The sequence below is a fragment of the Fringilla coelebs genome, assembly GCF_963513975.1.
Source record: "Fringilla coelebs genome assembly, chromosome: 30".
NCBI lineage: Eukaryota > Metazoa > Chordata > Aves > Passeriformes > Fringillidae > Fringilla > Fringilla coelebs.
This window is the reverse complement of record NC_140056.1, coordinates 678,872-704,357: the sequence shown is the minus strand read 5'-3', so window position 1 is coordinate 704,357 and position 25,486 is coordinate 678,872. Positions and strand designations below refer to the sequence as shown.

The 25,486-nt window shown below is 47.1% G+C and overlaps 1 protein-coding gene across 3 annotated transcripts in view; it reads right to left on the bottom strand.

Moving 5' to 3' along the window:
• DIP2B (disco interacting protein 2 homolog B) overlaps window positions 1-25,486 on the bottom strand; it is a 57,238-nt gene that overhangs the window by 8,636 nt on the left and 23,116 nt on the right. For 2 of the 3 annotated variants that reach the window (XR_014616842.1, XM_084223509.1), the window contains exons 2-25: window positions 22,648-22,719; window positions 18,596-18,739; window positions 18,208-18,333; window positions 15,781-15,993; window positions 13,384-13,527; window positions 12,554-12,673; window positions 11,752-11,949; window positions 11,446-11,537; window positions 11,016-11,126; window positions 9,709-9,832; window positions 9,104-9,213; window positions 7,992-8,094; window positions 6,936-7,000; window positions 6,336-6,429; window positions 5,474-5,593; window positions 4,776-4,890; window positions 4,062-4,201; window positions 3,721-3,857; window positions 3,321-3,401; window positions 3,065-3,192; window positions 2,223-2,337; window positions 1,043-1,244; window positions 595-704; window positions 400-480 (exon numbers count right to left, since the gene is read on the bottom strand). Coding sequence is in view for 2 of the 3 variants with exons in the window: in XM_084223509.1 (XP_084079635.1) it covers window positions 400-480; window positions 595-704; window positions 1,043-1,244; window positions 2,223-2,337; window positions 3,065-3,192; window positions 3,321-3,401; window positions 3,721-3,857; window positions 4,062-4,201; window positions 4,776-4,890; window positions 5,474-5,593; window positions 6,336-6,429; window positions 6,936-7,000; window positions 7,992-8,094; window positions 9,104-9,213; window positions 9,709-9,832; window positions 11,016-11,126; window positions 11,446-11,537; window positions 11,752-11,949; window positions 12,554-12,673; window positions 13,384-13,527; window positions 15,781-15,993; window positions 18,208-18,333; window positions 18,596-18,739; window positions 22,648-22,719 (2,945 nt within the window). In the remaining variant the exon portion in view is untranslated. The remainder of the gene's footprint in view (window positions 1-399; window positions 481-594; window positions 705-1,042; window positions 1,245-2,222; window positions 2,338-3,064; window positions 3,193-3,320; window positions 3,402-3,720; window positions 3,858-4,061; window positions 4,202-4,775; window positions 4,891-5,473; window positions 5,594-6,335; window positions 6,430-6,935; window positions 7,001-7,991; window positions 8,095-9,103; window positions 9,214-9,708; window positions 9,833-11,015; window positions 11,127-11,445; window positions 11,538-11,751; window positions 11,950-12,553; window positions 12,674-13,383; window positions 13,528-15,780; window positions 15,994-18,207; window positions 18,334-18,595; window positions 18,740-22,647; window positions 22,720-25,486) is intronic. The other variant, XM_084223510.1, reaches the window with a different exon arrangement.

The following is a 25,486-nucleotide window of genomic DNA, read 5'->3' as shown; positions in this document are numbered from 1 at the left end:
ACTACAGTACCAAAGGACAGAGATGGAGTTAGATCTGCTCTAGAAAATTCTACCTTCCAGGGAGTCAGTTCAGGTCTTCTTGCACCAGAACCTTGCCAGAATATACTCAACACCATTGATAGGGATGGTGGCACCAAGGGATACACCATTAACTGATACAGGAACCAGTGGGACCTACAAACACGCTCAGTTTTAAAATGAAGTGTCAAACCATGAGAGCCATTTGCGGAAGGGACCTAGAGGGTCAAAGGGTCAAGTTTTAAGTTACAAATCTATGGGCAAAATCGGATACAGAGGTTAAAGAAAGGCACTGCAGAGGGCAAAAGATTTTAAAGACACTCCAACTGGCACTGGATAACACACGGACCTTAAAACCCAACAACTCAGCACCAACTGTACCTTGGCATTCAGTAAAAGGAAGAGTGGGTGGTCAGGAGTCGCTTGAGCTCTCCACTGCAACACTTCTGTCAGGAACTGGTGCTGGAAGAGACAGGAAGGAATTCAACACCAGCTTTTCCTTCAGTGCTCCACACTGCTGCTCTGCACACAGGAGGGAAAACTCCTTCCCATTCTCAGTCACAAACACTGATTTACCTTTTTAACTAAATCATTGTCTTCTATTTGACCCAGATCTCTCCCAGAGGCTTGAGCGATTCTCTTCCCAGCAACCAGGTTCCCCACCATCACAGAGGCAGGGCCCACACCTGTGCAGAGACAGCAGCACTTTGGGAAGGAGCAGAGCAAAGGTACAGAGAGTCCCTGCAGGATCCCACTGCTCCTGCAAATGAGCCTCACTGATGGAGTTCAGCAGGCATTGCTGGTCTCTACTCATCAGGAGGGAGAATCCCAGCGAGTTCAGAGGTGGGAATTAAAATTCCTGAGTAACACATGCAAAGAGAGGCCTGGAACAACCTCAGCCACAGGGCACAAGACAGGCCCTGGTCCCCAGCAGGTGGGACAGGGAGGAGGACATCGCCCGGGTCCCTGGGGCTGAGCACTGAGCCCCAGTTCAACAACACCAAACAAAAGGGCTTCAGGTTACCTGGCTGTTTCTGCCTGGGCTTTGGCAAGTTTGTCACACAAGTGTGTGGGCACATGAGGATGTTGCAGGGGTGCAGAGAGCCCTCCAGAAAGTGCTGTTTGGTTTGGGAGATGTGGATCCCTCCCAGTGGAGTTTTTGGCAATGTGTTGGCTGGCACGAGAGCAAGGCAGTAAACACCCACTTGGTGAATGCTGTCAATGGCCTAGAGAAAGGAGAGATGGTCATTGGCATTCCTGGCACTGCTGGACACAGTCTGCTGCTGCTGATGCACTGACACTCTGCAAGACAAACCCCTGGGCTTGTGAGTCAATCACTGACATCCCATTCGACCTCTGTGCCACCAGTGAGTCCTGCAGTGAGCCTGAAGTGCAGGGTACATCCTTGCCTTTACAGCCCATTTCATAGACACCAAATCCATTTTTAAATCCTTCATGACCAAAATCCCAAAATACCCACGGCTGCCTGATGAATCACACGATTCTGATCTCGGGATTGTATCCATCTGTCTCCTCTGAACCATCACACTCTGTTCCCTCCTGCCCGCCTCAGCATTCAGGCATCTGATCCATTATTCAGAGTACCAGGTACTTCCCTGATTTTCCACACCCCAGCTTGCACACTTCACTCCCTGAATGTCATTCCTGGAATGACACACATGCAGTGCAGGCAGCTCTCAAAGGAAGTACTTGCTACTCATTCTTTTAGGACCACACTCATTCAGCTGTTCTGGCCTTTCTCTGCCCACTTGGTCCCTGCTGAAAATGCATCTCCAAAGAAAAGGATAGCTTTAAAGCCAGACTCCGAGCTCTACATAATCCAGACTAAAAGCAGAACTCCAAAGCTTGAGCACAGATCTGCTCTGCATTTCTGAGAGGAGACTGCCAGAGCTCTTCTGTTTTCTGGGATTCATGGAATCCTAGACTGGCCAAGGAATTTCTTCCCAAAATTTAACTTAAATTCCTCCTCTTTCAGTTCGAAGCCATTCCCCTTGTCCTGTCACTCCAGCTCCCTGAGGACAACAGAACAGCCTGGACACAGCTTGTGACCCTGCACAAACACCTTGTGCCAAGAGGGATGCAAAACTTGTGGCACCTCCATCCCTGGGCTCCCTCCATCGGGGCCATCAGTGGTCTCTGCTCTGCCCACACCCCAAAAGCTGCAGGATTTCCCCTGGCTGTACCTGCAGCACCCGACTCATCCACTGGAAACTGTCCTCCTCAGATGCATCTGGCCTCTGCTCTGCCACCACCACGATTCTCTCGTCGTAGAACACAGACACGGAGAACACTGCAATCCTAAGGAAAAGGGCAGAGCCACACTCCAGTTTCACTCCTCAGAAACAGGAGGCCAAGGAGAAATTAAAGACAGGACTTGTTCACAGAATTCACACTTGTTAAAATAACCATGGGGCAAAAACAAGAGAAAAAGCATCAGACAATTAACATTGAGTCAAAAAGAAAGACTGGGGAGTATTTAAGGGGTTAATTTCACTTTCTGATGGAATTTCCATATGGCACAGTCCCCCATTCTCCCAACCTGCTGTCACATTCTTGTTCCAACTTCTGGCGAAGCCCAAATGAAAGGAGATTTAAAGACACCTACGGATGGTTTAAAATCTCTCACTAAGTCTCAGAGATATGTGCTCCAGCTCTGCCTGAAGATCTAGAAAATTGTATCCACAACTGCTAAATAAAAATCAAATATCTTTGGACATTAATGAAACTCTTCCTTGCTGCACCAACCAGCAGCTAACGACTGCAACTCTGCAGAGACAGAGAATTAATTTCTCCATGTGGCTGACTTTATCTCATTACTTGATTGCTTTCCCCAAAGCACAGACTTGATAAAAAGCCAGGCTGGGTAGTGAGGAAAAGATGTGTGTTGGGGAGGATCAGGGCAATTACTACCTAAATCAAAAATACGTTTACTTTAACTGAGCTACCAAAGAGAAATCCAAGAAAGTACTAAAGCTTGTGCTTTGCTTTATTACATGCAGCAGGTGATGGGGTTTCTTGTGCTGACCTTCCTCTGTAAACTGTTTTTATTGCCTCCACGGCCAGTCCAGTGGCCACGATGTCATCGGCGTTGTGCCTTCTCCCGCTCACTGTCAGCAACCCATCCATTTTCCCAACCACAAACACCAAACTGCCCTGCAAGACAAGAAGGCAACTGTGAGGAACTCACAGCGAGCTCTTCTCACACATCCTCCCTCCCCAAAGGCTTTTCTCTGAAACGCTGAAGGGCCAGAGCAGCGCAGGCTCTGAGCTGCCTCACGTACAGGTCCAACAAATCCCAGCAAGCCGGAACGCACGAAGGGCACTTCCCCCACTGGAGAGCCAGAGGAGTTCACAGGGATCACCTGCAACACAAGGGAGGACATTGGAGGCCTGAGGAAATAAAAACCTTCCCAAAGCACCCCAAAATTGTGGAGAAAAACCACCCCAAGAACTGCACGTAACATGAGTGAAGGGAAGAGGAGAAGGGCAGGGAAGCCTTGGTACAGCCAGGGTGGGAGATGTTTATGGAGGGGATTCTGAGTGTCTCTAACTGCAAGGAGTTTTTCAGTGCATGTTTTTAAAAACAACATTAACACTTCAGTTACAAATCCAAGGGATTGCACAACACCATGAGTCTGACACAGAAAATGGGGCAAGAAAGATGCATTCTGCTAGACATACCTCGAAAGTATTCTTTGTCACCCCTGCCAGCCCATAGTACATCATTCCTCCTGCTCTGGAGCTCACACAGATTTCACCAATCTCATCTGTTTTACAGAGCTGGGGTGGCCCATCTGGTTTCACTATACACATCATGCCTAGGACAAATCAGGCTTTGTTAAAAACAGCTCCCAAATTTTGCCCAGTGTGAGAACTGACACATTTAATTGTGACAGAAATGACTGAGTCTGGCACTGCCCCACCTCTCCCACACTGAGGCTGATGTGGGAGAGAACATTCACCCATTTTGCTCTTAAAACATCCCCAAAAACAGCTCCCATCAGCCTCCTGCCTGCTTTTACCTCCTGGCATCACGTGCCCGACGTCCTGGACAGTGAGAGCAGAGTTTTTATCTTCGGTGTTGACCCGAATGACACCGAAACTCAGCCCATTCATGGACAGGATGGCTCTGCCTGGCAGAGGGGCCCCGGGGACTCCAGGCCTGGGAAAGACACAAAATGAATAAATACACTCAATCAGGCACTCAGGCTTGGTGTTATACTCAGATGGAGATGGCACAGCAACAGAAATAGGTGTATAAAGTGTCTTTGCTTAGCACAATCATTTCAAACTGTGATGGCAGTCAGGATCCCCACCCAAATTTTCAATCCCTAAGGAATTGTGTTACTGGGCACTGCAGCTCCTCTGCCAGCTCCTTATCTCACCCCACGGCAAACCCCAGCTCCCAGACCACATGACTGCAGGACTGTTTCTTACAGAAGGCAGCAATGGACAGAAACAGAGTATGAGAATGTCCAAATGATCTCAAATCTCATCTCAGATTCAGAACACCTCCCAGGCTGTGGAAATCAGCAGGAGGAAAAGCAGAGCTCAGGCACTGCCGAGCTGTCACACACCTCAGAAATCACTTGGATCTCAGGAGGCAGGTTTAAAGCTCAGCAACTTGAGTACCTGAGCACACAGAGCAAATGTCAGAGGAGTTTATTACATGCTTAAATCAACTCTGACCAGCCCAAGTGTGAAGAAAGCCCAGGCTGGATGACTCAATCTGTTACCTCCGGATTGCAACGGTCATCGCTTCGGGGGAGGTGGCACAGGGACAAATCGCCTCTGGTTTGAGCCCATGGCTCTGAAACAAGTTCAGGAAGGCATCACAGGAGGAAACAGACCCTAGGAAGAAAGAAAAGATGCCACTATGACTTCACAGATATTGATTTCATGCCCATCTACAAGAAGGGTCAGGAGGAGGATTTGGGAAACTTCAGGAGGAAGCAGCCTCAAATTGTGCTGGGGAGGTTTAAGTTGGACATGAAGGAAAATCTCCTCACTCCAAGAATGGTCAGGCATTGGAACAAGCCCAGACTGGATGTTCAGAAAGTGGATTCTGCCCAGAGCAGTGGTGGAATCACAATCCCTGGAGAGATTAAAAGGACATGTGGACGTGGCACTTGGGGACAGGGTTTAGTGGTGAAAATGGTGCTAGGTTAAGGGCTGGATTTGATGGTCTTAAAGGTCTTTTCCAGCCTGAACAATTCTCTGATTTTATAAACACTGCCCCCCATCCAACTCTCCCTTTTTCCTGCTTTGCAGGATCTCTTACAACCCAAAGGATGGCAACACAAAAACCTTGAACCACCCTTGTCATGTGCCCAAGCAGCAGGAGGCAGAGCTCTGCTGCAAAGGAGAGCTCCAAGGGAGCTGCTGCTGCTGCCAGGGGCTGCAGAGAGGGCTGGGCAGGGCTGGGGACACTCACAGGGGTTGGCGCCGTCGGTGACGATCAGCATCCGCAGCGAGCTCAGGCTCACGTCTCTTTGGTCCCGGTGGGCCATCATGGCCCAGTGCAAGTCTCGACACTTCACCAGAGCAACTTTTGCTGCAACCAACACAAAAACACCAGCTCAGGACAAATCAAAGCTTTCCAAGAGTTATTTTCGTAGAACTCACATGGTCTGAGACCCCCAAACGAGGGAATTCTCACCTAAGCAAGGAAGCCTTTAATAACTGAGGCTGCAGTAACAGCAAAGCCAACACACAATGGCATCTGCTGTGGCACTGCCACCACCTGAGCCAGGGTCTGTCAGCATTGCAGCTCCTCCTCCAAAGGCCAGAAATCATTATCACCCTCTGAAAGCCCTCAGGGAGGCCAGGGACCAAGGGCTCCTGCTGCACTCTACCACTTCCTTGGTTTCATAAAAGAAACTGGCTCCAAGTCACAAGACCCCCATCGTGTTCCCCACCACTGACATGGCATCAGGACTTTCTGCACAGAAATAAATGGCAAAATCCCCTGTCCTCCCAAGCTGTCACATTCCTGTTCCAACCTCTGGCAAGTCACCAATGTGAGGAGTTTTACAAGTATCCACATGACTAGGGGCTTAAAATCTCCCACTGAGTCTTACAGACATGAGCTCCAGCCCTGCTTGAGGATCTAGAAAATCACTGATTCTAGAAAATCATCACCACAAAATAAAAATCAACTACCTTTGGACATTAGTGAAACTCTTGGCCCTTGAGATTTGGAAGAGCAAGCAGGGTTTAAGGCATTTGAGATTTTAATGCCCCTCACTCTTGGATCCTGAGAATTCCAAGCTGAAGTTGTGAATCCCCCAGGTTACCTTTGTGGGCATGAACCCTCTGCACCCATGAGAGAGGACAGGTTTTCATCACGGAATAGGGCACGCTGATAGTGTGCAGCTTGTTCATTACATTCTGAAAAACAGGAAAAAGATTGTTAGGAAAGGGATCCCAAACCTTTCATTGAGTTATTAGAAATGAGAGTCACCCCCAGTGCCCGTCAACTTCCACCCCATCATGAGTTCACAGAGGTTTAGTCAGGATGATTCTGTTGTTCCCCCAGAGAACTGGAGATTTGGCAGGGAGAGAAATGGTTGTTTTAACAGGTAATGCTCCCAGCCATGGACTCAAAATGCTGCTGTTACCTCAGAATCATGGAATTCTGGAATGGGTTGGGTTGGGAGGCACCTTAAAGCTCATCCAGTGTCACCCCTGCCATGGGCAGGGACACCTTCCACTGTCCCAGGCTGCTCCTAACCCTGTCCAACCTGGTCTTGGACACTTCCAGGGATCCAGGGGCAGCCACAGCTTCTCTGGGCACCCTTTGCCAGGGCTTCCCCACCCTCAGAGGGAATAAATTTTTCCTAATATCCCATCTAACCATTAATCTGTCATTACAGAGAGCTCTGGAACCAACTCACCGTGAGAATGCCATGCCACAGCCCTGCATCCTTCTTAAAATCCAACACATTCACTATCGTTTCACCTGGGAAAAGAAAGGTGAAGCCATCAAGTGCAACGTGCCAGCACGGCTGTGCCCATCACTTATTCTGGAATCTGCACAAGGATGAACATCCCTGATCTGTCAGACCTGCTCCAGGGGCAGCCCAGGGCCCTGTTTGATTACACATGTTACTGAGCACAGCTCCCTGCCATGCAAAGTAACAACTACACGTCCATGCCTGAGCAGGAACACGTCCAGAGAGCTGCAAGGAAATCACATTTGGAAATCCAGCTGCCAGCTGGAAATCACATTCCAGCCTGACATGTCCATCAGTAGGACAGCAAGGGTCTGAAGCTCGTTATGCACGAGGAGGGGAGGGAAGGAGAGCCAGAGAACATCACTCAAGACCTGACTCTCAGCAGTAATGGGAGCTCAAGTGATGGATTCTAATGGCAAACTTTGCATTTTAAAGCTCTGTGACCTACAGCTCTATAAATAGCTTCACTTGTGCATGTAGGGATTAGCTTGATTTACAAGGCAGACCAGAATAAACCATAAGCTACAGCAAAACCCTCTGGAATACCAACAGCACCTTCCAATCTCCATTCCTGGGTTCCCCAAAAAACCTCACAGGACCAGAACAGCCCCAGCAACTTTGGCATTTACACACTATCAGCAATGAAAGACATTTCTATGGGTCATCAGTGCAGTGAGAGGGGACTCCAGCTTGGTGGAAAATGCTCCATTTTTCATTCATTTGCTCCTCTTTTGGTTCATCAGAATAGACTCAGTAAATTCACAGAAATTACATAAATCCCCCTTTTTATTCCTCTTCATCATGGCAGTGAAAATAATGCCATTTTGGAAGGAAAAACATCACAGGTAATTTTCACTTCCGCGGGAGAATTAATCTGCACTTTCAAATTTTATTTATTTTTAGAAGTAAATTCTGGTTTCTCAGAGGCAGCTGTTGAAGATATGAGAGGCAACCACTTAATGTTGTCAACCTTTGATGTTCTGTGCCCTCACCCACCTTCAGAGTAGTTGCAGGCCTGAGACAAGGCTTGGCAGTGAGCCAGCATGGCCACACGGGACACGGTGACACCCATGACACTGCCCTCCTTGCTGGTCTTGTACTGCAAGGAGAGAAGTTAAAGGGAGTTAAGGAAGAGAGAAATTAAGGAAGGTAAATCACAGAATCCATGTGAAAATAAAGTTTTCTCTCTATGTGAAAGCTTGGACCCGAGGAGATGGTTACTGTGGTGGCACACATGGAAAATCTCCATGGAGATGGGAGAAAAAATGAATGTGTTTGTGTTTATTTCAGTGTCACTGCTGCTCACAACATCTCTTCCTGCTCCTGCAACAAACTGAGAAGCCAATCTGTGTTCCAGGATGGCTGAACCACCACTGAAACTGCTGCAATCCTGTGGGAAATGGATTTGTAAAGAATTTTTAAAATTTGATAGAAAACTTACATAATTTTAGAGAATTAGAACGGTGAAAGATGCATTGTAGCAGGACCAGGTAGGAAAAAACAGAGGTGATTGGTGTTAGAAGTAACAGCAGCATTGTGTAGAAAACCTAATAAGCTGAAAAAGTTACTGTAATTTATAAGGTGTTGTAACCAGAAAATAAGTTACCTTCTGCCAGAATGGCATTGAGGTTTACATCTCTTGTGTCTCACTACTCATCAAGACTGATAATAGAATAAAATCTTTTAAAACACCTCTCAATTGCCCTGTCACAATAAAAGCTGAGAAAACCAACACAATCCCTACAAGTTACCCTCTGGCATAGGAACAAAAATCAGCATTACTGCAAGGACAGAGAATTCCAACTGCTGCTGGCTCAAGCACAGCAGAAATGGGGTTATCAAGCACCACCTCAGAGCTCAGCTGTCTCCATCCCTCACTTTTTTGGAACAAAAACAATTCTCCAACTTATTCCAAGCGGTGCTCAAGGCCACAAAGGGATTCAAACCTAAAATGAGCTTCACAGCAGGATGTCCCCAGTGAAAGGCTTGTTTCAGTGGCAGGGAAGTGAGAAGTTTAAGGGAGTGAGGTAAAACTATTCACTCTCTGGTGATTAGAACATTAAATTCAGCTCACGGAAGGTACTTTCATTTCCCCATGCAGCACTTACCTCAATATATGCTGGCTCAGTTCCTGCTGCTGAGATGTTGGGCTGCCAGTCCTTGGGAGATTTGGAGAGATATTTTGAATCTGTCACAACCCATTTGAGTCTGGGCCAACCTGGAGCCAAAATTAAATGGTACATTAATATCAGTTTATTTATTGAGGGATTTATATTCTGCAAGAATACACTAAACCCCATCATTTGTCCAAGTTCAGTTACACAAGCTAAATTCCAAGCCAAGCCCAGCTACCAGCCAGAAGGTTCATCTCGTTTCTCATCAGGGAGTTCAGTGGGCAACAAGGTACTTCCTCTCCTCAGGGAAGATCCCTGCAGCATTCCTAAATAAAGCTTGTGAATAAAACTGCCCTGGAACCTGCCAAATGCCACTAAAGGGACCTGAGCACAACCCTGGCTTGGGAGGTGGCTCCTTGTGACCCCCAGAACAGCAGAGCAGCTGTGTCAGACACCACAAACACAACTCCTACACATTTTGCTGATGGGATCAGGAGTTGCTCCATTACCTCCCAAGTGCTTTCAGAGTCCTGACAGCTCCTTTCAGATGGTTCAGCTGCAGCACAAGTACATCAAAAGCCAATCTGTAACCAACTCACCTTTAAACTGCACAATTTCTCCATTCTGGGTTTTTGGGAGCCCTTTCAGACACACTTCAGTGGTGAGGGCCAGAGCAATGCCACAGCTCCCCAGAAGGAAACCAATCTGCTGCCCACCAGCATCCTGAGGGAAGAGGGGAACAGTCACTCCTGCTCAAAGATGACAAAAGTCAGCTTTCCCTTACCAAAATCCAAGATTTGATAATGCTTTGGGGACTGGGGGAAGGAATGGCAAGGAAAGAAGAAAACAACCCATTCCCACAGAGGATCACAGAATCACAACTGGAGGGACTTGGGCTACTGGAAGGTGTCCCTGTCCATGGCAAAGGATGGAACTGGATGGTCCCTAAGGTGCCTTCCAACTCAAACCATGCTCTGACCCCATGAAACATGGCACTGGCAAGATTAAAATGCACTGGATGTGAAACCCAGGGGAAACAAGAGCTCCTGCCCAGCACCCAGGCATGGAGCTCACCCCATCTCCTGGCATTAAAGGAAACCCAGATGCTGCAAAGAGGAATTGAGAGGCAAAAAAAGCAAAACATGTAATTACACTGGGATAACGAGACCTCTCCATCCCCTGGAGCCAATTTCTGTTGCACAATGATAAAATGAGGAGGCTCACTCAGAAACTGATTGGGCAAATACTGGAGAAGTTTTAATTTTGCATTTGGTTGCTATAGCAGTCTGTCACAGTGCAGAGAATGAAATCCAAGCTCTGTGAGTCCCTGAGTGCTCCCTGAGCTCATTGCCACCTGTCAGACCAGTTCCCAGCTCATTGCCACCTCTCCTGCCACAATGTTTGCCATGACCCTATTGTTTTTGTTACTCTTAGGAAATCCTATAGTTTCACACAGCTCTTGACACAGCAATAATAGGGCAACAGTGCAAAAATTCTGGTAAGGGTAGAGAAAACACTCTGCTGGGCAAATAATTTACAAAAAGTGTCTCAATGTCTTCAGGAGCACTGAGCATCTAAAATCAGAGCCTGGCAGAGCTCAGCGAGCCTGGACTGAGCCCCCTCCCATCAACAGGGGGCAGATCCACACTCTAATCTGTTCTGTATAAATTATTTGCAGTAAGGAAGTGAAGACTGCATCATTTAGGAGAATTGACCATCTCCAACTGCTCAGCACAGCTCTGATCAATATGTTTTTCCATTTTTAAATGCCAATCCAAGCTCCCAAAAGTCCTTGTTGGTACAGAGCTGCTCAGGCAGCAGCTGGAGGCTGTGAAATGCTGTCAGAGGCTGATGGCCTGACTTGCTTTCCATCCCACATCACTCCTCCAAGTTCCATCAACGTTACCTTTCTGGTAAGAGGTACCTCTATAGGCACTGGGATCACTTCAGCCAGGAGACAGCCATAAAATGCCACCATGAACATCACGGGGTCGTTGTTGGGATACACAAGGGCTACCTGCAACCCACAAGTTAACATTTCAAAATCCACATCTAGAGTGACTGAAACTAGGAAAATTTGGCGTTATTTCACACTCTTCCGCACACAGAATGTGTGGAATGTGCCTGAGCTCCTCACACAGTGCCCAGGCATGTGAAGGTTCACACACAGCCAAGACACAAGAAACTGCTCACAGAGGAGCCAGGACCCCTGAAAAATCACACCAATTTCTGTCCCAAGCAGCCTTGTCCCTGGGTCAGAGTCCCACTATGGTGTCAGTGGAAAGTTCCAGCTCCCAAACCCCTGGTTTTACTCCAGAGAGTCCCCAGGTCCTTACCCTGTCTCCAGGTTTTAACACAGGTTCATTTTTGGTCCCCAGTTTATTAAGCAGGGTGTAGGCCAGCTTGAGACTTCTGCTCCACAGTTTGCCTGGAAGACAGAGAACAGAGACTTGCAGAGCTCTGGATCAAGCAGACAAGAGAACAGCACACACCTTGGCTTTTTTACCACCTACACTTACACTGCTCTGTCCACAAACCAGGAAGGTTTCTGCAACCCCTGTGAACCCACGAGCCCTGAGCTCTCTCCACTGCTGCTCTCTGGCAGCAGCTGAGCAGGGGAAGGCAGGGGAGGCTCAACTCACCATATGTGAGGGTATAAACTGGTTTTCCTGTCACATCCAGGGCTGTCAGACAGGGACACTTGGCCTGAGTGGTTCCCCAGCGTTGCAGAGCTGCTTCCAAGGCAGGAGGCCAGTTACAGACCACTCCCAGGGGCTCTCCCTTCACCGGGGTCATCTGGCGGCCCTCGGGCTTGGGCTGGTTGGGGTCAGGCTGGGGAACTGAGAAAATTCTATATTATTTCCAGGATCTGTTGGTATTTCTCATGTAATCAAAGTAAAATAATATTCACTGTCTTTGCCCATTTGTCACCTCACAGTTCAGCTCAAAATAAATTGAAAATAAAGCTAAAGGAATGAAGAAAAGCATTTAAAAGCCCATTCCATCCCATTTCCTGGGAAGTCTTGCACAGAACAAGAGATCATGAACAGAGGTTTCTCACAGGATGTTGTTCAAAGGTGTTCAACACATCAGTGAGGAAAGGAACACAGAACTGCAGAGAAGAAAACCTTACAAATGAATGCTGGAATGAAATTACCAGTGAGGACAATCCCCTTTGGGAAATTAATTAAAGTAGCTTAGGCAAATGAAAGGGGTCAAAAAATCTATTTAAATATTTTTTTAAGAAGTTTAGTGTTGAGGAAGTCCCCCAAAGCTCAGCAGAACAGTGAATTGCTTCAAACACTGGTTTTGTGTCAGACTGTTCATGGAGGCTGCTGCAAATAGTGAATGTGAGCCAACCTTGAGAACAACAGCTCAAAGAACTCAGCTCCCTGAGTACCCAATTGTAACAAACGTGCATAAAATCACTATTTGTGCTATTACCTTCCACAATTTCTTCAAAATCATCCACAAAGAATTCTTTCAGGGGTGGTCTCTTAGGTCTTTTCAAGGTGTTCAGCAACTGCTGAATTTTTGTGGAGACTCTGCTGCTCACAGGAACACCTGGAGGGAAAGACCAGAGCAATGAGTGCCATGTCCAGTCCTTCCCACTCACCGTCAGGGACTTGGGGCTCCACCACCCCCCTGAGCACTTCCAAAGCCTGACCATCCTGTCCATGAAGAAATTCCTCCAGAATGCCAACACCACACAGTAACACCTTAATGCAGCACAGTAACATCTTAATGCCAACACCAAAACCATTCTGATTTTGTGGAGAGCTTAAATGAGATAACAGCTCAGGAACAACTGAGGGAGCTGGCGGTGTTTAGCCTGGAGAAAAGGAGACTCAGGGGTGATCTCATCACTCTGCACAGCTCCTGAAAGGTGCCTGTGCTCAGGTGGGGTCAGTCTCTTTCTCCAGGCAGCACTGACAGAACCAGAGCACACAGTCTCAAGCTGCAGCAAGGGAAATACAGGTTGGATATCAGGAAAAAGTTTTTTACAGAAATGGTGATAAAATTCTGGAATGTTCTGCCCGGGGAGGTGGTGGAGTCCCCATCCCTGGGTGTGTTTAACAAAGCCTGGATGTGGCACTGGGTGCCAGGGTTTCGTTGAGGTGTTGGGGCTGGGTTGGACTCGATGATTTGAAGGGCTCTTTTGTCACGGTGATTCTGTGAATTCTGAGATCACCCAGAGCTGGGAGAACAATTGATGTGGTTTAAGGCCTCTCTGGACCCTGCTGGCACCCCTGGGTGCCCCGAGGGCTCCGTACCATCTGCAGTGTCCATGAGACTGGAGCGGTTGGATCCCTTGTGCATCCCCTTCACAATCCCAGAGGGAGGGAGGTCGATGGCTGCCGGCCGCGCTGAGGGGGTGGAGGTAGTTGCTGTGACATCTGGAGGGACTGAGAAACTTTCTAGAAAAAGAAGAAAGCTGCTAAACACACCTTTTATTATCCCCCAATGAGCAAAGTGTCAGTCACCTGTTCCAAATAATCCTAAGGATTGAATGGTTGGATGTATGGGAACCCTCATTAATGCTAAACACACTGACTCCTAAAGGTTCAGCAGCTCTAGAAGAGGCACAGCATCTGTTCTGGAAACCAAAAACCAAAGGCACAACGTTTTGTCCATGTCAGGAAAGTGCTTCAGCAAAACAGAATTCCTGTTCTTGTTTTCTAACCTTGAAGCTCAATCTCTTGACAATTCAGTACTGTAAAAAAACAAACAAAAAAATTTTTTTTAAAGTTTGAGATTCACATGAGCTCTGAAACATCCAAAGTCCAGAACAAATCACTCCCTCACCTATGCACTGATCTCTCTTGCTAGAATTCTACTATTTAGCCTTTTTGTGAGGGCTTTTGAAAACAAAACATGGGAATTTGACAAAAGCAGGTCAGCAAAAATTGTGTTGGGTTTCAATCCCTTCCAGCTGGATGGTTACAGAGCTTGTCCAGCAGCCATAGAATAAATCCAATTAATAGTGTGAGTTGGGTCTTCTGCTTCAGGTTGTAAGACACTGTCCTGCCTTTCAGCCAAGGCTGCAACTGTACCCTGCAGGAATTCTCCTGTGAACTGTCTCTTAAACAAGGGATTTTTGCTAATGGGGGGTTTCTTTACACAACCCAGCAGGTTCAGTCATCTGATAGGGCAAGAATATTCTATTCTGGCTTAACAGCACCAGCAACTGTTGCTTACAAAGGAAAAACCCAACAGTCTGAAACTATGGGTTGGGTTTTACAGATAGTCTGAAGTCAAATCCCAAATAATTCCCACTCACAGGGTTTTGTGATTGATTCTGTGTTGATTTCCCTTTTTCTAAGGATAAAAAATAACTCATTTCTGCATTCCTTTGGAGACACAGTGGCAAGGAGTATTTCTCATGCACGGAACTTCTAAAATCACTGGAAAGGACATGGATTTGTACAATCCAAACATCTGCAGGACTTTTTATTGCTCTCAAGAGAGAGATGTACAGAACTGCCTATGTGAGAGCTCTATTCATTTAAACCAGGTGTTAACAAGGTATGAATGTGGCAAATAGATCTCTGACAAAGATTCAAAGCTTCTATTTTGCATAAGACACTAATTAGATTAGACGGCAGATATTCTGGAGGTAAAAAGCTGTGTTACCGTAATTCATTGGAAAAGGTAATGTGGCCTTCTGCAAGCTCCAATTAAAAACAGCCTCTCTGCTTCAAAGACATTAATTATATTGACTACATTTTATGGGCAATCTCCTCAGTTTTCCATTTCAGGAAACAATTTGCATCCCAGCAAATAAACACAAAAATAACAGCAATAAAAAGATAAATAAGTAAAAGATAAAATCACCAGCACTTCTAAGCACTGCTTGCCCCAACCCAGTTAAGCAGAAGCAGAGAGCACATGAAATACAGACAATGTCCTACGGTGCAGGAATTTCCTCACCAGCAGCTAAAAAGGACAAACACACAGAGCAAAAACAAACTTGGCCATTTCATACAGAAGCATCAGCAGCAAGGAGCACCTCAGAGCCTCAGAAAACTGAGCCCGGGGTATCCAGATCTGTAGATTTTGCTCCATCTCCTCAGTACCTGGATGCTCTGGTTATTCCTCAGACAGCCACGAAGAGCTGGGCTAAAGCTTTACTCCTCTAACCCTGTTTTTTAATGACAAGCTCATTTGTTCACACACAGAGCTGGATTTGGTTCCTTTTCTTCCCTGATCTAACGCAAACAATAAGCCATGGGGGCTCAGAGCAAAATGAGGATGTTAAACACAACATTTCCCCACTCCACAGGCACAGACACCCCTAAGGGATTCGTCAGGACACAGATGAAAATGCCACTTGAACTGGGCAGCTTTGTACCCATGGGAGCTCCCAAGAGCTGGAGACAAAAAGCAACACAGGACACAGAGTTGTGCCTCCTGCTCTGTCCACACTGTCCCTGGAGTCTTCCCTGCTTCCAGAAGCTCCTGCTCCCCACTCTCCCTTTTACAACCACTTCAATCTTCTGAAATTCTTCAGGAAAACAACAGCATGAAGGTGCAACTCCAACCAATCCTAGCAAGTTCCATCAACACCAGCTAAACTCTTGCTCTGAATTTCCCTTCTGCAAGGGACAACTCCACCTTTATCAACACAGTCTGCACTCGAAGCGATTGTTCTGTTGGTACCCAGCTCCTACCTATTCGAGTATTGGCAAATACATCAGCTAGTGACCCACTGGTCCCTTTGCCTTCTCCATGGGAAAGTGTAGAGGATGCTGATGAGGATGTGGATGACCCCTGAACAGATCGGTTGATCCAAGACTCAGCATTCTGTAAGCTCTGGTGCAATGCAGCAGAGAGAGCAGCTTGGCGCCTGAGCGAGCCCTCGTCCTCGGAGGCGGAAGACGTGTCTGTGTGGAAGCAGAAAGAAAATCTAGCTGCTTAGGGAAAAGCACATGGCACTGAACATGCTCTTTCCAATCACATATCAACAGCACAGGCTTTCACAGGAAGATCTGTTTTCCACATTGGCCAAACCAGAGGTTAAAGCAGCAGAACTGTTGGTGGGAACACACTCAACCCCTGTTTGATTCACCTCCTCAGACAACATCCTTCCCCTGGGGTCTCCAAGCCTACAACTTAACTCTCATTACTTTTCCGTTCACATTCCATATTATCAGATGCTGTTTTGCCTAACTCTGGTCATTCTGAACTCAAAAGTGAGGGGTCACGGTCATTGTTAAACTGCAAAGTCCCAGGAACAAAGAAAATGCAGGAAACAACTGTGCCAAGGCCACAGCAGAAAATGCTTTTGTCTGGGGCTCTAAATGGGGCCCTTTCAATTGCAGAAAACAAACAAAAAGCCCAACCCCAAACCAAAACAGAAATCTACAGCAAGAAACTGCTTCCTGTGTGTCCCAGAGCACAGATACCTCAGCTGTCCCAAAATTGTGAACTAATTATTTAATTACCATGAAGCAAGCACTCAGTTCTTGAGATGTTGAGTTGTACAATGCTAAATACAAACACAGGCTTTGGCCTAAAATTTAGGTGTTCTTCAAAGTGATTTTCTGCCTACACTGGAGTGGTAAACCAAAGTACTAAATCACGTTCTACCACTTGCCAGAGTGGAACGGAGTGAGGAGCTGAGGCAAAGGCTGACTCCAGCCATGCTGTGACTGCTGACCTCGACTGATGTGACTACCCCAGCACAGGATGTGCTGCAGTCCTGGACAAGTAAGCACAGAGCTGAGACCCAAGCAGACACCAGGAACATGCATCAGCCCCCCGGAGAAAGGAAGGGAAAAAGGAAGTGTGCTAAAACAGGAAATAAGGAGGAGGAGGAGGAGTGACGTGGCCTAGCAGAGCAGTTTCAGAGCTATGAATTCACCAGGAGATGTGGATTCATAACATTTTGGATGACTTTGTCAATCCAAATGGCTGCGATGCTTCTGCACAATGAGACACAACATAGAAATCACTGCCAAAAACCACACGGACTCGTTTGTCATCAGAGCATCCAGCTGCTGGAAAACAGAGGGTTATTGATTTCTGCTGCACATGCATCGTGACAGACACTGTGTCACCAGGGATTCAGCTGCAGCCAGCACATGGCAGGGGTGAGAGAAGTCCTGCAAGTCTGGAATCCCACCAGACCCCTCTGAGGGCCTTGTCCAGAAACAAACACGGCTGCAAACCCTCCTCTTGTGTGCTGAGCATTAAACATTCATGAAATCAAGATGTGAATTATCCATCAGAAACAGGAAGAAGTGGCCTTGGTCCAGACCTGCTCAGCTCTGGCCAGTTTGAACAAGAGAACCATGGAACACCAAGAGCTGGACCCACAAGGACCATCCACGGTCCAAGGCTGGACCCACAAGGACCATCCAAGGACATCCAGGACATCCCACGGATCCCACCACGTGGCTCTTCAAGAACTCCTGGAAGAAAGGTCACTTCCCAGCCCTGAGAGAGGACTGACAGACTCCCTGAAGAGCTGCAACACTGGGAGGGAGCACTGCAGCCCCTTGGTTTGGAAGGTGCATCCCTGGACAGCCCATCACAGCCTTGTTGTAATAGAAACAGACAGGATTCTAGGCCTTTTTAGGCAGAAAAGCTGAATTTTTAATGTTACAGTCTATCTTTATATAGTTTTAAAAGTTATTTGGTTTAACTGGCTAGTAACTTTTTTGCTACTCAATTTATTGGTTAGAGGGTGTTTGTGTGTATATGTGTTAAGGCTTTTTCTTTCCACAAATGTTTATGTTTTTTTTTTTAAGGATCTTACAGGTTAGAATTTCCTTCTTTATAGGTGCAAACTGTTTTTTTAAATAAGAATAGGTTGTTATGTAAATTGATTTTTATTATTTTTTTACATGGGAACTTAATAGCCCAGTTGCTAGTTTTACTTAGGTGAAATAGTAGGCTGAAGTTACAATTTCAAAAATATATTATAATTATATAGAAATGTAATTATAATGATTACAATTATTTTATAAATATTTTATTTCTAATTAAAATAAATAATAAATGAATAAAAATAAAAAAATATTTTAAAATTAATAAAAAAATATTTTAAATTTCATTTAAAAGAAGTTTTTTACCTCTATGGCACAGAGCCTCACCTGGGGGAGTGCAGGCTTCTGCTGGGGACTGGACGAAGGTGGAGCGGCGCTTGGTGGGCATGGGCAGGGCCATCTTCTGCTCCTTGTGCTTGGCCAGCGCCGCCTGGACCGCCTCCGTGTGGATGTCTGCGAGAGGGAAGTGCCTCAGCCCCAGCACAGCCCAAGGGGATGCCTCAACATCGCAGTTTTTCAAGTTTTCAGATCCCGTGCTGCGTTAGTGCATAGCTCTGAACTCCACGTAAAGTGCAGTTAACTGGCTTCACATTTTAGTTAGGCAAAACAACCCCTCTGGGCCTGTGATCCAAGGACACCTTCAGGCCCCAGAAAATATGAACAAAAGGGAAGTTCCACGGGGAGGAACCCAGGGAGCTCTTGTCCCTGCCCTTACCAGATCGATAACGTTCATCTCTGGCTCCCCCTGAGCGAGCTCGGTGGAATTTGGATGAGGATGAGGAGGATGATGCCGAGGCTGGAGCTGCAGATGGAACGGGCATCTGAGGTTTGGATTCCTTCTGTAATGCTGGATCAACCCCTGGAAAACAGGGAGAGGGAAATTAAAGGAGCTTTTTTGGATCACACTCTTCCCTTCTCCCATGACAGGGCTGTGGATGCCACAAAGCTGGTTTGTCACTCAGGGTCCCAGCGACCAGCTTGTCATTGACTGGAAAACCAATAATAAAACCAGCAGCAAGAGTCTTTGCTGTTCCCATTAATCACAAACCCAAGGAGACCTCCAGTTGTCTGGCTCTGGCTTTCAGCATGTCCAGTGCATGGCTTTATCATCCAGGAAAAGTTTGTTTATCCCGTTAAAACAGGAAGGAAAATAAATAATCTGATAAACAGTATAATTTTACATAATTCAGCAAGAGCAACTCAGAATTATGCTACTGGAGGTTCAATTTTAAAATGAATCTGTGTGTCAGAGGGAAGTTTTGAAAACTAAAACCCAGAGGTCACCCAGATGTAATTTCCTCCAGACTGTCACCTGGAGTCATGCAAAACCAAGAGCAACTGTGTCATCTGTATGTGCTGCTTCAGAATTCTCACAAACTACCAAAGGATCAGAGAAATGGAGAGGAAACCACAAATCCTGAGCTTCCAATCCAGTTACACCACTTTTGACGTGTGTGGTTTTAGGTAAACAACTTCAGGTGAATGCTTTGAGCTCAGGGACTCACAATAACAGCAAATCACCCTGAGCAAGCTGCAGGAATCTCCCCAGGATTGCACAATTCTTCAGGCTGGAAAAGCCTCGGGACCATCAAGTCCAGGCTGTGCTCCATCCCCACCTTGTGCCCAGCCCAGAGCAGGGAGTGCCACCTGCAGCCCTTCCTAGGACACCTCCAGGATGGGCAGCAGCTCCCACTTCTGACCCCCCTTGTCCATGGGGAAATTCCTCCTGATGTCCAACCCAAACCCCCTGACCCCCACCTGGCTCCACCCTCCTGTCAGGGGAGCTGTGGAGTGAAAAGGTCCCCCCTGAGCCTCCTTTTCTCCAGGCTGAGCCCCCCCAGCTCCCTCAGGAGTTCCCCAGCCCCTTCCCCAGCTCTGTTCCCATCCCTGGACACACTCTAGCCCCTCAGTATCTCTCTTGTAGAAAGACATTTTTTTAATTCCTCATCTTGATAACCAGTTTAACATCTTTGTAGCATTTATCTGCCTTCACCAAACCCAGCCCAGTTTTATTTTGATCCAAAAACAACACGACTTCACAGACCAAACAGAAAAGCTTCACGTTTTCTGATCACTCGAGTATTTACAAATTCAGGCACCCACTAGATGTCAGCAGCAGATTTAACACTATTTTAAATGAATTATTAAATTCATATTCAGTTCTCTTTCGTAAGTCTTGTAAAAGCCTCTCATCTCTCCGCGGAGCATCACAGGGCAAACATGACATTCCAGTTAGGAAGGGATCAGAGGTGGCTCTAAGTGACATGACACACAGAGAACAAGCTCTTTGTTTCAATATTTTGCTCTGACATAATAACATGTTCCAGTGGCCTCACAAAGCGCTCAGACACAGAGGAGGAAAGAGTGTAAATCACTGATGGTTACACAACAAAGCAGCACAAGTGAGCCAAGCCTGGCAGGTGACAGGTGATTTATTTAGAGCTCCCTTCAGAATAATCCTGCTACAGCTGCACTTTCTGCTGGCAGAAACATGACAAATATGACAGAAAGATGAAAAATGAATTCTTTCAGATGGGCTTTGAAGGATGCCATGGATTTGTTGACTGTCTTTAGTTTCTAATGAGAATTGACTGCTTTGTGATTCCTGTGTTTTGGTGAAGGGCCAGTGATTTAGAGATTCAGAGACTGAACCATTAGAAGATCAAGGAGGATAAATGTTTGCATGAATAACAAGGAGAACAAGTGCCACATGCACAAGGGAGCAGCTGCAAACCTGTAACTCCACTGTCTGCAAACAGAATGGAGTAGCAGTGCTAGGGCTGGACCACCTATTCCTTGAAGATATGTTTTTTCAAGCTACATACCCATAAAATCATGGAAATAACCAACTTGAGCCTCCAGGGTTTTCAGGGCAGCCTAAACACACTCCCAGAACCCAAGGACACCCGGCCCAACTTCATGGGCTTCATTTGCTGTGCTTGCTGCTCCCTATCATGGAGAACTCCCTGGAATTAGGGACTTCAGATTTTGGGATCTGCAGATTGCAGAGACTTTAGGAGTTAGCAGCTAGATGAACCTTAATGGATACTGCACCAGGAAAAAATGCATCTTTAGGTAATTAACAGTGCTGCCTTAACTCCTGAGGCCATGTGAATGGAGAGCAGATCAAGCAGTAAGAATCTCCTAAATGATCCTGCTGACATGCCCTGACATGTCACCCCCCTCCCTTCCTCTCATTTCACATCCATGGAATGGAGACACTCCATCAGCCAACACCAGTCCAGTGCTCACAGAAATGGCACAAAACGCCAGCACTGAGTATTTTGTTGTTGTTGTTGTTGTGGACTAAATGAATTTTCTTCTCATTACCAAGGTGACCTGATTCTGAATCCCTCACGCATGACTTCCACAGGGTTTTTACAACAGGAGATTCCCAGACACTGGGGCAGCTGGGTGTGAGATGGATAAAAAGCTGCAGAGCTGGGCCGGAAGGGCAATCAAACCTCTGGGTTAATTGGTGGCCTCCCTCATCCCAGGCTTCTGCCTGGACCTCAGCTCCACTGGCAGCTCTCAAAGCCCCACAATTAACAGAGCAGAGCCCAGTCTTGCCAAACACTGTTTTCCCCCTCCTAATTAAACATTTTCTGAGACAAATCAAACATGTGCACAGCGACAGGGCTGGGGCCAAGACCGTATCATCTTCAGCCTCCAGAATACTCGGGACAAAAGCAGGGCTGCCAAGAGTTCCTGAAGTACCCAAGGATTCCCCATTTCTTCCTCAGGCTCGAGCTCTCCACTGGCACAAATGCTAGCCTGAGGACTGTAAAATCTGCTCAACAAATACTTGCTTATCAAGAGGGATTAGTCACGTGTATATTAGTTTTTGGTTTTTTTAAGTAACAGAAATAGATTTGATAAATAGGCAGCAACCAAGTCTCTGAGATTCCCATCACATCCTGCTACAGGGAGTCCTCAGCACTTGGAGAGCTGTTTGTAACAAAATCTCCATTTTGAAGGCTAAATTACATTTTTACTTGCCTTGCTCCCTTCAGCAGGTGGCTCAGACAGAATACACTGTATAAAACCCAGTCTCAAAGAGCCCCACCTTGAGATCAATAAACAACCAAATCCGACCTAGAGAGCAGGAACTGGGCAGTGGTTTGGGGCGGGAAATTCAGGAAGTTGCCACATGACAACTTTATTTGCCCCCACCAAATGCCTGAAGGGAGCTGCTGTCATTTCCCCCAGTCCCGTGATGTTGATGGGCAATAAATGCACTTTGAGCTTTTACTCTTTATCAATTTTTTTTTGGCAGTAGACCAGGCTCAGTAAATTCCAGTAGGTCCATTCAGGACTCCCTGTCATAGCCAGTCACTGCCCGAAATCAGAACCAGACACATCAGTTTTTAATGGCTGAACATCTCAGCATATCAGTAACAATTATTCCGGGTAAGCCCCAAAATAATGATTAGACACACATTCAGCCATGTCCTGCAGTTTACAATTAAATGTAATTATCCCACATACAACCAGCTGAGCTGCTCTGGATCTCTGAACCAAAGGAAACAATTGTACCCAAAGGAGGTGACTTCAGCTACTCTGGCAAAATAAAGCAACAAATTATAAAAATCCTAATGTTTCTCCAACAAGGCATTAAGAAGGACACAGCACAGATACTTTGGAGAATATTTCCAGAATACTTTAGAGAATGTTTCCAGAATGGTTCTTGAGGATCTTCAGGACTGATCCAGAGCTCTTGAGGAGCCAAGGGAGTGGGAGGTGATTCCAGCCAAAACAAGGACCTACCTTGGGTTTGTGGAACATACGGAGCCAGCAGCTTTGCTCTCTTCTTCTCATACCCCTTCTGTGTGATGTCCCCTAAAAACAAGCAAAGAAACCTCATTTAATCACACTGGAATTTGCAATTTGAGGTCTGCTTGCTTTTTTTTTTCAGTGCCATGAAGGTTTCACCTGAAGACAGCTGAAGAAAACCTGAAACTCAATAAGTACGAGCACATTAAGATTTCAAAGCTCCATATTACAGAAGTTCTGCAGTTTCCCTTGGGATCAGAGACCTACACTATCCACTATTTAAATGCAATAACTTGGATCACAGCAGCTATCTAAATGGAATATCAAAGCAGTGAAAAACTAAAAAGGGAAACTGGGAGTGCATGAAAATATTCTGTAACCACAGAACAACTTATGCGAACAAAGTGGGATAATTCCCAACCAAAAGGGTGAAGGGGAAGTGCAAACTCAGAGCCTCATCTTCAACTAATCAAACAGCAAACAAAGTGAGTCCACTGCAGCAGCTGCTTAGGGGATCTCCAAAAACTGAGGTAAGGGTGGACATGATCCAGGTGCCAGGGAATCACCACCCTCATAGGGAGGAATTTCTTCCATATATGTAAATTAAACTTCCCCCCTTTCAGTTTGGACCCATTCCCCCTGTCCTGTCACTGCAGCTGCTGGTGAATTGTCCTTTTCCAGCTGCCCTGGAGCCCTTTCAGACACTGGAAGGTGCTGTGAAGTCTCCACACCACCTTCTCTTCTCCATGCTGAGCGTTCCCAACTCTCCCTGCCTGTCTCCATAAGGGAGGTGCTCCAGCCCCTTCTTTATCAACCTTGTGGCCTCCTCTGGACTTGCTCCAACAGCTCCACATCCTTCTTATGCTGGGGGCCCCAGAACTGGACAGAAGACTCCAGGTGGGCTGTCACATGAGCAGAGTAGAGGGGGAGAATCCCCTCTGGAGTGATTATTATTAGAGTGATTACTCTAGAGAGCAGAATAAGCATTTGTAAACTTTTCCCTCTTTTAAAAAACTAATCTGTCTGATCCTGGAGATGCACCATCTGGCTGCTGTCTTTTGTTTTAATTTCTCACATTACATCAGAACCACAAGAAAGACTGGAACCTTGGAGGGATTAAAACAAACAGCCCTGCAGCGTTTTCAAGTCTCTTCATAGCCTGCCCGGCACTCACAACCTCCCATCTCCCAGAGATGGGGAGCCATCAAACACACAGCACTATGAAAACAGAATTTTTTGCTATCAAGCTAAAATCAAGCCACAGTTACACGATGACAAGAAGTGAGTGATCACAAACAGGATGTTTTCTTTGCCTCAGCCTCAGAGCAGCTCTGGCCAGTGGGGTTTGCCCCGAACAGGATCCTCCTGCCAGTCCCCTCCACAACACAAAAGGGTATTACAGGCCTCAGGCTCTAAGCCTCCCAACACCACCAGTGTCTGCTAAAACATTCCAGCTAAGTGCCCAGTTTGGTTCCAAAGGTGATTTGTGGAATGCCTGGAAAGGGAATGGATTCCACTCCTCAGTGCTGGGCACTCAAATGCCAGTGGCACTTCAAACACTGAGACTCGGACTTCAGAGCTGGAGTGGGACTCAGTGGCTTCAGATTGACAGAGGTTTAGATAAGATACTGGGGAGAAATTCCTCTCTGTGAGGGTGCTGAGGCCCTGGCACAGGGTGCCCAGAGAAGCTGGGGCTGCCCACTCTCTGCAAGTGTCCAAGGCCAGGCTGGCTGGGCTTGGAGCAACCTGGGATAGTGGAAAGTGTCCCTGCCATGGCAGGGGATGGAACAGGATGAGCTTTAAGGTCCCTTCCAGCCCAAACCAATCCATGATTCCATCCTTCCCTGACTTGTGCTGCTCAGGGCAGGGTGTGCATCTGCACACAAAATTTTATCTCACTCCTCCAACACTATGTTTGAGTCAGGGCCCAACAAGTCCAAACAAATCCAGCAGCTGAAAAGGAGAACGTCCATGATGCACTGAAATGCCAAGCAAAGCAGTAATTTCAGTTCCTGGTTGCAGTGCAGAGCTCAGGTGACACCCTGCTCACCGGACAGGGACAGGCAGGGAGAGGGACACGTCCAACTGAGCTCCAGTGTGCCCAAGGAGCACGTGCTGAGTGACTGCAGGGGCCTCAAAGCCCACCAGCTTGGCCTCCACTTCCAGAGGCAGTTTTCAGAGAATTGTGGAATGTCCTGAGTCAGAAGGGACCCACAGGGATCATCCAGTCCAACCCCTGGCCCTGCACAGACACCCCAACAATCCCACCCTGGGCATCCCTGGGAGCAGCTCCTGGACCTCTGGCAGCCTCGGGGCTGTGCCCATTCCCTGGGGAGCCTGGGCCATGCCCAGCACGCTCTGGGAGAAGAATCTTTTCCTGATTTCCCTCCCCTGGCAGAGCTGCAGGGGTTCCCTCATGTCCTGGCCCTGCTCACAGGGAGCAGAGATCGGAGCTGCTCCTCGGGATGAAGCTGCAGCCCCCAATGAGTCTCCCCTCAATCTCTTGTCCAGCAGAACAGACCCAGAGCCCTCAGCCACTCCTGCAGAGCCTCCCCATCCCCTTGACCCTTCTTTGGACCCTCTCCAGCAGCTTCGGATGTTTTTGATACGCTGGAGATGAGGCCACCCCACCCCGGAGCAGAGCATGACCATGCCCACCCTCGCCTGGCCAGTGACACTGGCCCTGGCAGCCCCCAGGACAAAGGTGACCCTTGGGGCTGCCAGAGCACTCACGTCCATTTGGGAGGCACAGGGAGCCAGGGGATGGACACTGCAGGAAAGCACAGGTACACAGAAAGGGGAGGGATTTCTCCTTATAAGCCAACCCACAGGT